At 41.6% G+C, this 16852-nt stretch overlaps 1 protein-coding gene across 1 annotated transcript; it reads right to left on the bottom strand.

Annotated features, from left to right (window-relative positions):
• Window positions 1–3458: 3458 nt before the first annotated feature.
• On the bottom strand, window positions 3459–8888 carry uncx (UNC homeobox). Its single transcript, XM_068056822.1, has 3 exons — window positions 8297–8888; window positions 7203–7378; window positions 3459–4907 (listed from the first exon to the last, which is right to left on the bottom strand). The coding sequence occupies exons 1-3, from the start codon at window positions 8550–8552 to the stop codon at window positions 3840–3842; spliced, it is 1500 nt and encodes a 499-aa protein (XP_067912923.1). The 5' UTR covers window positions 8553–8888; the 3' UTR covers window positions 3459–3839.
• Window positions 8889–16852: the final 7964 nt, after the last annotated feature.

Genomic DNA, 16852 nt, shown 5'->3' with positions numbered 1-16852 from the left:
GATTTATTTGCTCGTTGCAAAATTAAAAACTGATCCGTTCTTTCCCTTCCCGAATGCCATTTAATGACCAGCTCGTTTCGAGATTCCCGATTTAGTCCTAATGCTGGAGAAATGCAACTCTGCATTTTGTAAAAATACACACAGCACGTTTTAATTCATTATTAAATCAATTACAGTTTGCGAATTTAAATCGTTTGGAAGTATCTCCCCTGTGTTTGACACAGTTACGCTGCACGCAAGTTTTCTGTTAAATCTAAGTTCCTAGCAAACTGCAGGTTACGTGCTTTTTAAAGCACTTTCAGAAGCAGTGAGCACTTACTGCAAAAAAGTCACTAAAATATTTCACAACATTTCTACCAAACCAAATATATATATATGTATAAATTCGGGTATACTACAGCAATGTAACCTTCAGCCCGACGTTGCATTATAATATAAGCAGAGCTGTTATAGACTAAATGTACAGCTCATTCCAGACTCCTTGGAGAGTTTCCCAGTAGCTGCGTGCAATATCAGTGCAAATAAATTATATTCTTAATAAGAATTTATCGTCAGTCTCGCAAGGTGTGTGTGTGTGTGAGAGACATCCTTGAAATGAGGAGGGTCAGTCTAAAATCAGCTTGTGAAACGTATTCATTATTAAATAGTTTAATCAATTTGGATTTTTAAATGAAGTTTTAAGTGTTTAAAAATATTAGAAAAACATCGCGGACGGCAAACTGCTCGATGTGAAGCTTTATAAGCAAATCTTGCTTGCAGGAAGCTGGCCAGTTCAGTATGACTTCAGTATGACTCCTGTGAAGTCGAAGTGTCTCGCACCCATTTGCAGCTGCATTATTTTAATCTATATGAATTTGTCTCCGGATTAAATGTGGTTAGGATTTTTTTTTGTAATTTACACTCTGCTCTCCGATCGATCCGACACCTCTTATTGAGTACGCGGTAATTTTTCACGCTAGCTGCGAGGTGCTGAGATAAACCCCTCTCATTAGAGGCGGCTGCGAAGGATTGCTAATTTGTCCAAACTGTCAGAGCCGTGTACAACCCCGGGTTAAAAATAAATCACAAAATAAACTGCACTTTCCGAACCTTCGCAATTCATCACTCTGTAAGGATCTAGGGGTTCCAAATAAAAATATGCTTCTTCGGTAAATACTTTGGGGGGGGGGGGGGGAGTGAAATAATAATAAAAGCGTCTAATTTGCTTCAGCTAATTTGGAAATGTGTTGCAAATGGGGCTCTTGAAAATTACGTTCATAATTAATTGTGCAAATTTGTTTCTATTAAATAAAAATAACACGTATTGAAGAACTCAATTACCATTAATTAAGCTTGATATCCTAATTTGGAAATTCTGTAATACAAACCAGCCGTTTTGGAACCGGTTGTGAGAGAGAAGACTGCAGCCCTTGGGCTCAGCTCGGTCCTTGGAGATTTGGAAATCAGAAAACGAGATGGAAGCGCACAAGGTGCTAAATTAGCTCCGTGATCTGCACTTATTGCATGCACACTCCCCATTACTGCGCCTTTCTGTGTGCAACTTAATATTCAGGGCATGGCGCCTCGTCTAGATAGAAGATTTATCAAATGGGAAAATGAATGTATGATGATCAGTTAAATTGAAAATCAGCGCCGGGATGACAGCTCGACCTGACACCTCCGTAATTAGAAAGAAAAATGATGGCGTCCGATGCATAATAGAGCAAAAACAATTTGCACTGTCCCATAATGATCCAGCGTTCAAATTGAAAATTTCTCTTGGTATAAATTGAATTCATAAAGTATGATTCATCGCGGACACATCTCCCGGAGACTGCGAGCTAGATCGATTGATAGTTTGTCTAGAAACAGCTTCCTCCTCGGGCTCAGCAAAAAAAAAAACCCTATTGAGCTGAGAGCAGCACCAACATTGGACTAAACTGCTTAACTAAATCACTAATTCACCTTAAGGACATGTGTCTGCTAGCGACCGATACTCGGCCTCATTCACAACCGCAATCATTATGGCTGTAAATAAATAAAACATGAGCTATACGGACAAAATGAACAGCTGCAAATTGAAGAAAGGAGGCAATTTATTGCTGCCAGGGAAATATTTCACGTTATTTAAAACAACATAGCATTTTAAACGCCGGGGCTTTTTTTTTCTTTGGGTAGATTATATTTTTCCACCTTTTGGTACCAAACCGATACAGAAATGGCAAGCGTGACTGCTAAGGTCAGGGATTTGAGGCGAGACCAGTTTTAAGGACACCGAGACAATCATTTTCCTATTAACTGAATTTGTACAGAATGAAATTTCTGCCCAGAGTCTTAAGTGACGTCCGTCTCGACACAAATTCTCTCTTTTTTTTATCTAATTATTTTTTTTCTCCAAAAGCTGATGCATCCTGCAGAGCAAATATCACAGGCACCAAGCGAAAATTATGTAAATATTATTAAAGAGAACGGGAGCTCAGAAATTCATCTGCGCGCACCCAGAACTAAGCCTGCCTTATTATTATATTCAATTTATTTGCAAATAAAAGGCCCGATGACCAGAAGGGATCAGCGATATTTAACTAGGCTGTAAACATAATTCCACTGTGCACAGACTCGACAAAATTAATGGTTTTAATAATTGGGATTTTAATTCCCAGGGAACTGATGTAGTTTACACTGCATAAGTGCCCTGTAAATTGAAGGGGATTGGCGAGGGAGGGGTGATGGGTGAGGAGGGGGAGGGAGGCAAGGCTGGGTGCGAGTTTCTGGCAAAGTTTTCTCATCTTTCACCCCACCCCCCCCCCCGGCCGCCCCTCTCCCTCTCCTCGCCCCTCTTTCTCTCGGTGCAGCTGTCCTGAATCTCGCAAACTCCCCCCTTGGGTCTCCTCCCTATTAGAACAAATGTGTTCTTCTTTTGTTGAGGCGCGTTTGCTTTCCCTGTCCTATTACAGGCGACACATGATCAATAGGATGATAACACCAGAACATCAATATAAGCGACAGAACAATGAAGGATATCATCGAACATCTATCTTAATATAGCCTGCTACAAGATACATGACAAAGAAAACCTCATGAAAATTCCAGCCCACGATTTCCCATTTCACAACCAATTCAGCACAGCCAAATATGCACACACACATCTCATCCTATTATTTTCCAATTTCAATTTTATGCCCCAGCCCTTTCATGCTAATTCTATTATTGAAGGAACTTGTGTGATTTCATATCACTATAAAATCGGTAATGTGTAATAACCCTTTGGGCTAAACCCGACCTCGGCTGCCATCGGGAAAATAATCACTTTCATATCAGGACGCGGCAGGAAGCGGGCAGGACCGTGGCCCCTCCGGCTTCGCCACAGATTCACAGCATTTTAATGAATAAAGGTCTTATAGCAATAAACACAAACACAGACTCTATCAGAGCAGCTCGGCTCCTGTACAGATACTGCTGACAGATCACAGGCAAAACAGTTTTTTTTTTAAACAGAAACTTTTATTTATAAAAAAGTTACATCATATATAAATATTTGATACATTTGTTTGGGTTTTACACAATGAGAGGAGAGGATTCTTGGTTTTATACATTGCGTCCAGACACCGATGTTAACTGTGTATGTATAAGATAAACTGTTCTGGCTCCGCTTAGTGAAACAGGGCTGGTTTAACATCTGAACGCATCTCCCGGCCAGTGAAAATTCACACAGACATCCACCTGCATAGCAAACTAAATAAACTGAAAAGACATGTTTATCTAGTGAATTATACGAGAAAGTCCTTATTTTCCCCTCCCTCTTTCTTGTTCCTTTGTTTTGTGTCTGTTTTGCAGATGTGATGTTACTTCAGTGTCTCTGCTTACTCCATATCCACGTCTTCGCACTCTGTCATGTGTTCTCGAGGGCAGTTTGTTTTTACTGGTTCGGGAGAGTCCAGGTTCTGTTGAGTTAGTTCATCTGGACTCTCCGAGGCCAGGGGTTTATTTGACTCAGGCTGGCTGGAATTTGTATCGAGATAGTTGGCTTGTGTGGCGTTTGGAGTTGACCCGGGGTAGTTGGTCTGTGCTGGGTTGGAAGTTGTCCCAGTATAGCTGGTCTGTGCTGAGCTTGAATCTGACCCGGGACAGCTGGTTTGCGTTGAGTTTGAATTTGTCCCGGGATAAGTGGAATGTACCTGGTCTGTTTCTGGAGCTGTTGTGTCTGGCCCAGGGGGGGATGGCGGTTGGACGGGGGGTGTTCTGATACTGGTTTGGGGTACAATGAACCCCAAAGGTTGGGTAATGGGGTACAGAAGGAAATGTCCTTTCCCAATGACTGCTCTGGGGTTTGATAAGGCTGGGAATTCATAGTGAGGCTTGCGCCGCGGTGTTGTATCAGAAAGAAGACTTTCCACGCTGAAAGGATTGGTTTTCTGATCACACTTTGTCAGGTTGGAGGAACGAGCGTTCGTGCACAGATAACTTTGAGGTTTATCCCGATTGCACTCCAGATCGGACGATCTACTGGGATGATTTTGGGGCGCGTTTCTTTGGTGGTGGGCGAGCTTTTGCCCCGTTTGCTCACAGTTCGCTTCGGTTTGCTCCCTGTTGCCATTCGGGGAGTGCTGGCTAGACTCGGCACGGATTGAAATCGGTTCTTTGGCCGGCTGTAAGTGGACTACGCTGCTGTCCGATTCGGATCCGGACCCGGACGAGGCAATGCTGCAGTCTCCGTCCGCGTGCAGCAGCTTGTTTTGGGATTTCAGGAGTTTTTTTTCTTGCTTTCGTTTCTTTTTCTCCATCTTTTCCATCTCCCTCCGCGCAATCTCCTCGGGGTCCATGGGCTCTCCGCTGCAGGTGGTGGGGTGCGAGTTGTGCGCTGGTCGGCCGGGTCCTTTCTTGGTGTTTTCTTTCTTGCGCCATTTAGCTCTGCGATTTTGGAACCACACCTACGTACCGAATAATGAAAATGACATTACAATCGAATTTCACATCAATTTCTCCCTCTTTCTCTCTTCGCAAAGTTTTCGCAATGTTTTTTTGTTCCTCTATGTTTCAACAGATCAATTTCCTTACACTATAGAGGGCTACATTCCCAGCCCGACAGTATTCTCTTGTTTCCAATGATCGGACTTTAATGGCCAGTTCGGGTTTTTTTTTTAAAAAGGGTCAAACAAAATGACCATTTTGTAAACGTTTGTTAAAGCTTGTTAGCACGTTAGTTTAATACCAACAAACCGTTCCGCTGTATTTCAATCTCCCGTTTTATAAACAAAGTTAGAATTATCCAACCCGAACGTTGACCCAATTTCCATCTCCCAAAATACTAATAGAAAATTAGTTAACCGCTTGCTGTTGTGTGTGGGTAAACTTTTCAATGTTGGGATTGAATACAGAAATTGCTAGAAGGGGGTATTGAGTGGAAATTATTTTTTAATGACCCGGGACAATGTTGAACAGGAATGAACTCCGGTACCTGTGGGGTGAGAGGAAGTTTGGGAGTCACATTTTTTCTATCCCCCCTCCTCCTGTGTAAACAACATCTTGTTTACACAATCAACACGAAAACCTGAATTAGGTTAATTGACAAACGAATTGCATTTAATCTCGCGTGTAATTCTATCAATTAAATCGATGCTTTACGATTTCAACTGAAGCAGGTTTATTTTACAAACGCAGCGGTGGAATCAAAGCTTCAATTCGCCCCTTAACTTATCAGAAAACACTAAGGGGGTGTGTGGATGAGAGAGTACAATGAAAACAATGATATGGTGATTCTAAGGGGAGTGCAAAACTCATAATAATGACGATCGGGTACTAATAAACGGACAGTTCCCCGTTACCAAATACAATGGTTTAATGTATAATAACTTCCAGTTTAACACTTAAATGTTGCCTTTCCTTTCTCGCCTCCTACAGGAAACAATTAATAAACTCGGTCACTCAGTTCCGGACAGGGCCCAATTTTACCACCTTTATTTATTTTACCCGCTCTATACAACACACACAAATACGAAAATCACCATTCGTTTATATGCACAACGCGTTTTCGTTACACACATTCGAGGATTTTTTTCTCAAAATTAAAGATTTTAAACATTAAAAAAAGTTCACTGATCAAAAAAACGCTCGTGTCTTTTTTATTCTGTCCCTTGTTAAACACGAATTAAACTAGCCAATAATCGTTTTACAAGGAGTTCTCTTTGTGTTGGTTCCAACTGTTCTGTCAATGAGAAGTGCTCATCGCCGTCTTAAGGGAAATAAACATTCTCGACTTCATCCAAACCTCACTTAACTACCCATCAACAAATTGGATAAAGTGCTTAAGAATAGGGAAGGGTCATGAGCGGCTGTGTCTTTGGTCTGACATTTCTGCACAACCTGGGCCACAATCTTCTTGTTCTTGATTGTGACAATAGATTTATAATTTTAAATGCATTTATTTAACTTAACGGTCGTTCTTTATTTTTTTACAATTTGCAGTTCGGCGTGATTTGTACGTGTCCGGATGTTTCATAACACATTTTTGCAACACATTGCCGCTTAAAGATTATTTTCCCCAAAAACATAGTATATGCACACAGTGCCCAGCCTGTTGCAAGCTTTGATAAGGGGTAAGGTTTGATTATTCTCATCATCCCATTTAAATATTAAACTGCTTCTTCCCATTAAAATACGATGTTTACACAGCTTTCTGTTTAAGAGTTTGTGTCCAGCCCCACGAAGGTAAACACAGCAGCTCACGTCAAGTCTTACAGCAAAAGTAACACTGTCAACAATAGACATTTTCACAGAACCTAACTGTGTTTTAACCGCTCGTTCTTACCATAAGTAGCTCTTTTACATTTATACACCATTTAACTTTCTAAACTACAACAGAAAAAACATTTATGGACTGCCTGTCAGACAAACAAGATTAGCAAATCATTTGTTTTAAACTGGAGTGCAGTATGCATTTATAATGTACAATTATTGTCCCTTTGTTGAACTCATTCTAGCATTAATTTTAACTGCATTTAATACGGAAATAAGTAGAAAATAAATCGTGCAGTGAAAAGATTTAAAGGTGAGAAATAGGATTTAAAACACATTTAAACGCTGACAGCAATCCATTCAAATTGTAAAATGTTACAACATTTTGTGAATACTGGATGATGTCAGTTATATAATACAGTACAGTCTGTCGATACACTGGGCTTTTATAATGCATGTTTTGTTTTAATTTTTAGGGTTTTTTTTTTTACCTGAACCCGAGACTCCACCAGGTCGAGTCTTAATGCCAGCGCCTCTCTCATGAACACGTCTGGATAATGGCTCTCGTTGAAGGCTTTCTCCAATTCCTCCAACTGCCAGCCGGTGAAATTCGTCCGCGTCCTTCTCCGTTTACAGCCGGGGGTGTCCTTTTCGGGATCCGACACGTCTGTGACAAGACAGGGATAAAACAAAAAGTGGAGAAAGAAAGCACTGATCAGAATAAATAAAAATGATCAGACTACAAACAGTACATTAATTCGTCGCTGGATGATGGAGAATGCATCCGAGGAAAACACAATCTGCAAAGGCCTTCGAACCATTTTTACCTACACTTTCAAAATTGCACTCGATAATAGTATAAATGAAAAATTCGTGCATTATTTTTATTCCGGGAACGAAAAAAGATTATAGTTTTTTTCGTCACACTCTGTAAATAACCCGAATTAAAGAGACACTGGCTCCACCAGACTTGTGACCGTATTTGAATTTGTTGAAATGCAGGTGCATTGTCCCAGTGTATTGTTAACGGTTTTAAGGCGTTTGCAGCGGAGGCAGAATCGATGCCGTTTCTCTCCCAGCGAGAGCAGAGAGGGAGCTTGATGAAAACAATATGTGCAGCTTTTACAGGCACAGAGCTGGGCAAAGAGCGCTTCGTTCCCACAGCATCGACTTACCGATTCCCACGGCTACAGAGTGCCTGAACACACACGTCCATCTATCTATATACACACACACCAAAAAAACCACAACCGACTTCCTATACATTCCGGGCATCGCCGGATCCCGGTATATAACTAACGTGCTAGACACTTTCGAAATACCTTCTACATATACAGTAGAGTCCTCGTTAGCGTCTATGCTTAGGGGTTACCTGGGCTATTGTATTCGTTCTCATGTTAAACTACTTTTTACATTTTTGAAATAAGCCATTCCCTTGTGTTGTTAATTTTTAATTAGTTTCTGCTGTACAGTATAATTATGTTTGGCGTATCGTTTTTTTTTTTGCCTGTGACAAACCTGTAGGTCCAGTTCTTGGCCTGACTGAGGCCCGAACATTTTTCTCTCTTACTCCTCTCATTCTTACCTGACAGTTTGAAAGACTGATTTTCCCCGTTCACGTTACAAGCCGAAGGCATCAGAGGGGACGGATTGACCACAGATGCCGTGCAGGAGCCGCTCAGTAATCCGTCTATGGTGAAGGGGACGCTGGCAGATTGGAGCTGGTGCCCCGCGAGTTCGTACACATGGTGATGAGTAAGGGGGTAGTGGAATCCTACCATACTAGCCAAGGTGCCTCCAAACTGAGCATGGTGGTGCTCTAGAATCCTGCTATCCATCATCTCCCTGCAGGGGGAAAGGGACCAGGGAGAGAGAGAGAAAAAAAAGCTTGCACTTAAAGGATTTGGGTGAACTTCAAAATGTATGCAGGAAAAGTAGAAAAGCGGTTGACATGCTAGTGGACGGGGAGGATGTGTCTTTACTTTATGAACATAAAGGATCCAATAATTAGCCCAGGCTTTGGGATTTTGGGACCAATAAGAAACGTTAATCGCGTCTGACGTCAGAGACGTATAGTCGGTGTGTGTTGGTACCAGTGGGTATTAAGACCGCTTGAAAACGTTTCCATATCGATCGCTAATTATACATGACATCCACCTCAATAAACAATATATGAGCTGTCAAAACAATGCAGGAGGATTTGACGAGTACGGGCCCAGGCTCCCGCAGGTTGATTGGTACCTGGTTAAATACTAAGCAGAGTACAGAGTAAACATATGCAATTTCTCTGCACCCCTACACAACACACGCTAATAGATTTTTTTCTCTCTCTCTCCCAAACATTGACCATCGTGTTGTCCAAGATTTTTTTCAAAGAGAGAACGATTTCCTTGGTCAGCTTTTAAACTGATGTCGGGCCAATTACAGGGACACATTGAGCGGCAAATAGACTGATCGGATAATAGAGGATTCATCAGCTGCTGTTTCCAGAGCTGTCACAATGCATTTAAAAGAACATGATATTTCATCTTCGGGGTTTGCTCTAGACTGCTCTGTCACTATGAATATTTAAAGCTATCGTGACGGTGCCTTATATAAAAAGGGGGAATCTTTAAAACTGCCATTCGCTCTTTATTGAAAATATCGACAACAATAAGTAAATATTGAATTATTAATCACAGGACGGTGCTAATTAAACACAGGTCACACTAGTGCACGGGTCCAAGGAGTCATTTTTTCATTATTTTCTTCGCGTGCAAAAAAAAAATCAGCCACTTTCTCTGAACCGGTGATTAATGGTAATGAGCCTGTGTCCCGCTTTGTTCTAATTAAATTATATTCCCCATTGAAGTTTCTAAACTCGCTCTGAACCGCCAAGCTGCAGACAACAGGAGAGGGAAAAAACAATTAGACAAAGAATCATTTCAACAAAAAAAACACCGAAATAAAACAAACATTAAAATTAATTTCTTTAAACTGTTTCATAGAAGGACGGCACAATTCTAAAAGTCCCAAGTTTCAAGAAACTGTTCAGGCTCAGGACCAGGACTGGTTAATAGAGGGTCCCGAAAAGGGAATGAGAGAAAAAGTAAGATGCACTTGTCAGGCCCTATATCTATTTACTGTGGTATTCCGTGATGTGTTTTTTTTTAGAATTGTTGCTTTGATTTAATAAGTTATTTACTTAAAGCCATCCCTATTTTGCTAATAGGACAATAACTTGTCTATAAATAAACTGAAATACCAGTCTTAACACATTAAATCCAAATTATTCATCAGATTTTACTCTTTATCACCTTCCATGTGGAAACAATCCGAATGAGTCCTTAAAATTGCCTGTTCGGTTCGAAATATAGTCGTTTGAAGAATATATATTAAACTATGCTTTCCATTTACACCCCTCTCATCCTTTCATCCTCTCTTCATTTTAATAGTTTTTAAAATAAAATGGTTACTGATGTTGGGAATATTAATCTGTTCGTGTCTTTCACGGGCCCAGATTGAATTCCATAAATTGATAGTGTGTCGCTTTGTTTGACAATTGTGTCTGGTTGTTATTTTTTTCCTCCCAAAGGGGGAGAAAAGTTGTTCAAATATTATTGCAAAGGGCGATAATCTGTGAACTGTCTGTCCCACAACCGGAGCAGCCGGGAAGGCAGGACACTGACCTCAGACTGACAGTGTAAAAGATGCTGGGGGAAATGGGATCCTGAAGTTTCAGTATCACTGCCCAGTGCAGGGAAGTGGCTCGAATTTCCAGCAGGAAAACTTTGGAGAAAGTGAGGTGACAGGAATACGGAATGGGGGGGGGGGGTGGGTAGGGGGGAGAGATTTCTGTAAAATATCACACGTGAATGCGGAGAACTTTAGGGTGAGAGAGTAACACGGAAGGGTCTGAGAGACAAAAGAATCCAAACATTTAGCATTGAGCGAATAAAAAGTCTTAATGGAGGAAAGTTTGGTCAGTGGTGGTGAATTTTTTAATATTCTGGGCAAGCTGAAACACACACTTCACCCAATAAAATCAGCAATGACACGAGATCAGTGCTGAAAATGTGGATAGGTTACTCAGAACAGAGCCACATGAGAAAGGGGTCGAAGGTACACTATATTAGAAATACTGTAGGATGTTTGCATTATTTTGGAATTTTTAAAAAAACATACAAACAACATTTGTTTGAAGCCTGTCACGATTCACACTGAACCAGCGCTACCTGTGCGAATATTATACTTATTAATTGAAAAACGGTTGCGATTTGCAAAAGTCAACGTGGATCAGGAATACTGCACCAATAATAAAATAAGAGACCACATTTCCAGTTTGACTTATAAGAGACGGAGTAATAAGAATGGAGAGAAGTATTAATGCTGGGGGTCGGGGAGGCCAAGGGCCGCACTTTTCACAGTAATTTAATTTAACTTTCTATAAATACTAAATGTAAACTGTAGCCACTGGACCCAAATTTGCCCGTAGCAATAAACGCTTCATTTTCTGTTTGAGCTTTGTGGCTGCAATATAGGAGACGTGTCTGTGAATACAGGGGAGGCTTAATCAAACTCAGGCAATGGGACTTTTCTCTCTTTATTACAAAGAATTAATTCGACTTATTTGACCAATTTCTGGAGCTGACAGAATGTTAATTTGAGCTGAATTCTCTTCCCCCGCTCACTGGCTGACCCCTGACTCGTGATTGGCGTGTTGTAATAACCTGTATCTTTCAACATAAGCCCTGATAATTGTTACCTTATTACCATGCAAATTGTTTAATTAATATTATTATGAAGAAGCATATAATCCATTCGTCACTTGACCTCCAGTCCACACTGCAACCGGCTTTCACAATCTGAATCTGTAAAATTTTAATCGTGGAAGGTTTAATGTTTCTAACAGTCTTTGTAAAAAAAAAAATCTCTTAAAGCGTTTGAGAGCACGCTTTAATGGAGAGCGCTGTCGTTTGATGAGACTTTCTTTGTGTCTGTAGTACTGCAGTCAATCTGCACAAATTATGGAAATCGTTTTATTTTTTTTTGATTTTATACATCAAAATTCTATAATTGCCTGCATGACATTTGCTTATAAAAGAGCCTGCTTTAAAGGCACCCTTCAGCTGTGATTTCCAGGCGCAGGTTTCTTGTGCTCTTGCCAAGGCAAAACAGACCAGCAACTCAATGAAAGCAAGCCCTTGACACAAAGTCCTCGGAGACATTGCATTTAAATACGTTTTCTTACACGAGAGTGACATTGTCAGATGCTAGCTTTAATTAACTTGATAATAAGACGTACACGCGGTGCATTCAGGACAGCGCGCCTCGCCATGTTCCTCTTTATCTCGTTAAGGTTATCTATTCCAACCGCTTGTCTCTTTTTTTTTGTGCTGTTAGCAGTGAAATTGGTGGGTGATTATAATCCCAATATCCAGAAATATTCAGGAGAAGGAAGCTTGTCCCATTATTCCATTTAAACAAGTCACTACTTCCCGTCACCAACCCCCACCCCACCCCACCCCACCCCACCCACCACCACAACACAACCAACCCCCCGATTCGCCTCTCTCTTTCTGTTGGGGTCTGTCTCTCTTTCCCTACGACCCAGATGTCCACTCTGCATAGCCCTACAAATTAATCACTTTACCCGGTTGACTTTGTTCCATGGATATTAAACAAACGGGGGGGGGAGGGAAAACACACATACAGTCCTGACCAACCCGGGGGGCAAAATGCAGCCCAATGTTTCAACACACACAAGAAATCCATCATAAAAAACTGGGGAACATTTAACAACCTACAGACGGGCTGTTAATGGTTATTTAATTCTTAGGCCTGAGAGTTGCTTTTGTTGGAGAGTGATTTAATGGAATATAAATGCGTGTAAAACACGAATGCAAAGCACAACACCAAACTGGTTCGTGCAGAGAATCAACACAGCAAAAGCAACTCAACTCACAAACTGCCGATACTAGGCTGATGTCAATATTACTTTAAATTGCACAAAATCAAATTTATTTTTAATTAGCAAATTAATAGGCGGCAGTTGAGGGTTTTAATTACTCAATTAACTTCACGCAAGTTAATTTTTAACTATCTAAATTAACTTGCACATTACTCGATTTGCTGATAATTACGGAATTAAATCTAAATTAATTGTCGCAGGTGATTTGATCCGGCGCTGGAGTTGGATGGGATCGCAATTAAACAGCAAAGTGTCTCTCTCTCTCTCAGTTCTTGATGTATGACAATCCAAGCTTTTGAAATGTATTTTAAGAGGAGGTGGGTGAAAGACAGAGAGAGGAATTCTTTCTAAATTCCCATCAGCTCCAGAGACGCTGTTTAATCTTGACAATTAAAACTTCTGCCCATCTAATTATCTATAGATTGTAGAGGCTGTCAACGGAGACACCAAGGCGATTGGGCTGGAGATTTTTTTTAATTCACTATATTTCAGCTGGAGAGGAAAAAAGTAATTCGCATCAAATTACCTCTCGCGTTGCTGACATACTAATACCCTTCAAATCTTTTTTTCTTCTTCCTTTTGCCTCGTGCATTCAAAACTGAATGTTAAATGAGCGCGGAGTTTGTTAATAATATCCAAAGTTCCATCAGAATAATCATTTCATTTCAATTAAAACTGACTTATCACCTTTCCTAAAACGTGCTTAATATGCCAAAAATTATCAATGCTTGATCGAGCCCAAATCAGCAGCCTAATTGTAATCTGGTTGATCGGCTCCTTGTCGCGGCTCTCCGCTTACATTAACACACGAGAGAGGCGCTCGGAAATAGAACTAATTTGCCCGCATCCCCGGGGAAATTGCCTTCGCCATATTAACATCTTAAAAATATAGTAATGATATAATTTGAGAAATGGTGACGCCAATTTGCAAGGAGCCTTTGTACAGAATCATTTGCATTTCAGCACTTGCACTGTACGCTAATCACTCCTGGATTGATGGCCCCTGGATTTAAATGTATATATATAATAAAACTCACCCTCCATTACAATTTTTTTTTTAACTCTGTATTTAAACACAGTTGGAATTCTGGCCAAGAAGGTTTGGGGAAGGAGAGTAGCTGTTGGGATAGAAACATTGCGGGAGTCTGTTCTTCCCTAAGAAGTCGGGAGTATGTGCTAGCTCCTCTCTCATGCTAAAACGTCTTGTTTTTCCCAGAAAAACGCCATTTGATACCAAAAACTTCAGTTTAAAAAGTCAAATTTAACTCGTCTGGCGAGAGAGTGGGATTAATATTTCATAATCAGGATTAAACACTTGAGTCTACACCGACTCCACTTTTTTCTCTCCCCTTTTCCTCGTTCTACTCTTTATCTCCTTATACTCATTCTTCTTTCCTTCTGTTACTCCCTATTTCACTGCCTTCCTGTCTCTCTAAGTTTTCCTTCTGTCTGGTCCTTCCGCTTGCTCTCTTTCAGTTTTATTTCCTCCTCTTTCTCATTTTCTTTCTACTCCTCCTTTCCAGGATTTTCTTTCTCCTTTCTCTCTCATGTCTTTCACTCCCTCTCTTCCTCCTGTCCTCACTGTGATGTTTGTCAAACTGCAAACCATGGGACACCTTGCAAGGCTGCCGCAGACGTACAGTGGCAGTTAAAATTGGAATGCTTGTTTTAAATGTGAATCAAGTCTTTCTAGTGGGTGTGATTTCTGTTTGTTTTATTCGACTTTGCAGTAAATGAGATCAGGAGCACGACGTGTACACAAACAATAAATTACAAACTTTATACAGACTGTTAGTGTAATCTGTGCTTTGATGCCCTCTTGTGTACATATGTAACGAGTTTTAAGTGTGGCTTCATTCGTGCATGTGTAAGAGTGCATCTCTGAGAATGAGTTTTGGTGTATCTGTCTGAATGTGTGTTTCATTATGTCACTGTGTGAATGTGAGTTCTGGTGTATCGTTGAGTGTGTGTGCTTCATTGTTTTACTGTGTGAGTTTCCAGGTCTCCTGTCAGAGCATCTGTTTCAGTGTGCCATTGCGTAAGTGTGAGTTCTGGTGCATTTCTGAGTGTGTGTTTCAGTTTGTCACTGTGAGTGTGAGTTCTGATGTTTCACTGTCCAATTTGTGTTTCACTGTCACTGTGTGAGTGCAAGTTCTGGTGTATCTCTGCCTTAGTGTGTGTTTCGGTCTGTCACTGTGTGAGTGTGAGCTCTGGTGTATCTCTGTCTGAGTTGTGAAGATGAGTTCTGGAATATCTCCATCTGAATGTGTGTTTTACTGTGCCACTGTGTGAGTGTCAGTTCTCATGTATTCCTGCCTGAGTGTGTGTTTCAGGGTGTCATTGTGAGTGTGAGTTCTGGTGTATCTCTGTCTGAGTGTGTGTTTTAGTCTGTTTCCTTGTGTGAGTGTGAGTTCTGGTGTATCTCTGCCTCAGGATGTGTCACTGTGTAAGTGTGAGTTCTGGCAAATCTTTGAATTTGTGTTTCAATGTGTGCCTGTGTGTGCATGAGTTCTGGTGTATCTCTGTCTGAGCGTGTGTTTCAGTGTGTTTCTATGTCAGTGTGAGTTCTGATGTATCTCTGAGTATGTATTTTATTATGTTTCATTGTGTGAGTGTGAGTTTTGGTATACTGCTTTCTGATTGTGTGTTTCATTGAATCACTGCATCACTGTGCGAGTTCTGGTGTATCTCTGAGTGTGTGTTTTACTGTGTGAGTTCTGATGTATATCTACCTGAGTGTGTGTTTAAGTTTGTCACTGTGTGAGTGTCTGAGTTCTGGTGTATCTGTCTAAATGTGTGTTCAATTGTGCCACCGCAAGAATCTGATTTCTGCTGTATCTCTGCCTGAGTGTGTGTTTCATTGTGTCACTGTGTAAATGTGAGTTCTGGTGTATCATTGACCAAGTGTGTTTTTCGGCATATCACTGTGCGAGTGTGAGTTCTGGCGTTTCTTTGCCTCAGTGTATGTTTCAGTGTGCCATTGTGAGTGTAAATTCTGGTCTTTCTCGGAGTGTGTGTTTCTCTGTGTTCCTGTGTGAGTGTGAGGTCTGGTGTATCTCCGCCTGAGGGTCTGTTACATAGTGTCACTGTGTGTGCGAGTTCTGGGGTTTCATGTATTTTTCAATGTGTCACTGAGTGAGTGTGAGTTCTCCTGTATCTTTGGCAGAGTGTATTTTTCAGGCTGTCACTATGTGAGTGTGAGATCTGGTGTATCTCTGACTGAATGTATTTTTGAGTGTGCCATTGTGTGTGTGAATTCTGGTGTATTTCTGAGTGCGTGTTTCAGTGTATCATTCTGTAAGTATGAGTTCTGAGGTATCTCTGTCTGAGGATGTGTTTCTGCCTGTCACTGTTTGTGTGCAAGTTCTTGTGAATCTTTGGCCAGGATTTTCCTGATCGGGGTGAGACCCAATGTTGGGATCATATGCAGGTCCTAAGCCCATGTGTGCGGCCAGCAGGACCAGGTGGAAATCTTCCCAGTGACTGCCTCCTAATTGGCCACTGCCAGATCCTCCATCCAATTAAGGACAGCGGATTGGCTCTCCATGCTGCCAACCCAATCAGAGGGCCAGCAGTTCTGCAACCTTGGCAGTGCCACTGAGAGAGCTGGCCTGTGCTGAGCCGACAAGGGGAACAATACAGTGCCTCCATTTTGAGGTGCCCTCTCAGGGGAAGTAAGAATCTTTGTTCCTGTGCCAGGGCCAGGCAGGCAGGCCCCAGTGATCGGAGAGGGAAACCCCTCCAGCTGTGGCATTGAGTCACGGTGGCAGCCATTGGTGACAGGGACCCCTTCCTTGGGTCATGGAGCCTTTGGATGCAATGGCCCCGGAAAACCCTGCAAGCCGCTGGGGGGCTGCCTCCATGCAACTTGCGGCCTCTCCAAGCGGCAGGGGCTGCTCAGCCCCCGGCAAACTGCTGGTGGCCTGCAAAAATGGCCTTCAATTGGCCATCTAATTATTTAAGTTCGCCACCTGCCTCCAGTCGGCAGGTGGCCGAGTTGCTGCCCATCCCACCTCCAGGAAAATAGTCTGGTTGCAGAAATGCATCGGGGAGCCCTCCCAATGCCAGCCAATAAAATCTCACCCTTTGAATGTGTATTTCAGTGTGCGAGTGTGAGTTTTAGTGTATCTCAGTCTGACTGTGTGTTTCAGTGTGTCATGTGTGAGTGTGACTTCTATTGTATCTCAGTCT

Source organism: Heterodontus francisci, chromosome 24 (genome assembly GCF_036365525.1).
Source record: "Heterodontus francisci isolate sHetFra1 chromosome 24, sHetFra1.hap1, whole genome shotgun sequence".
NCBI classification, from domain to species: domain Eukaryota; kingdom Metazoa; phylum Chordata; class Chondrichthyes; order Heterodontiformes; family Heterodontidae; genus Heterodontus; species Heterodontus francisci.
This window is presented reverse-complemented; position numbering and strand designations above follow the sequence as displayed.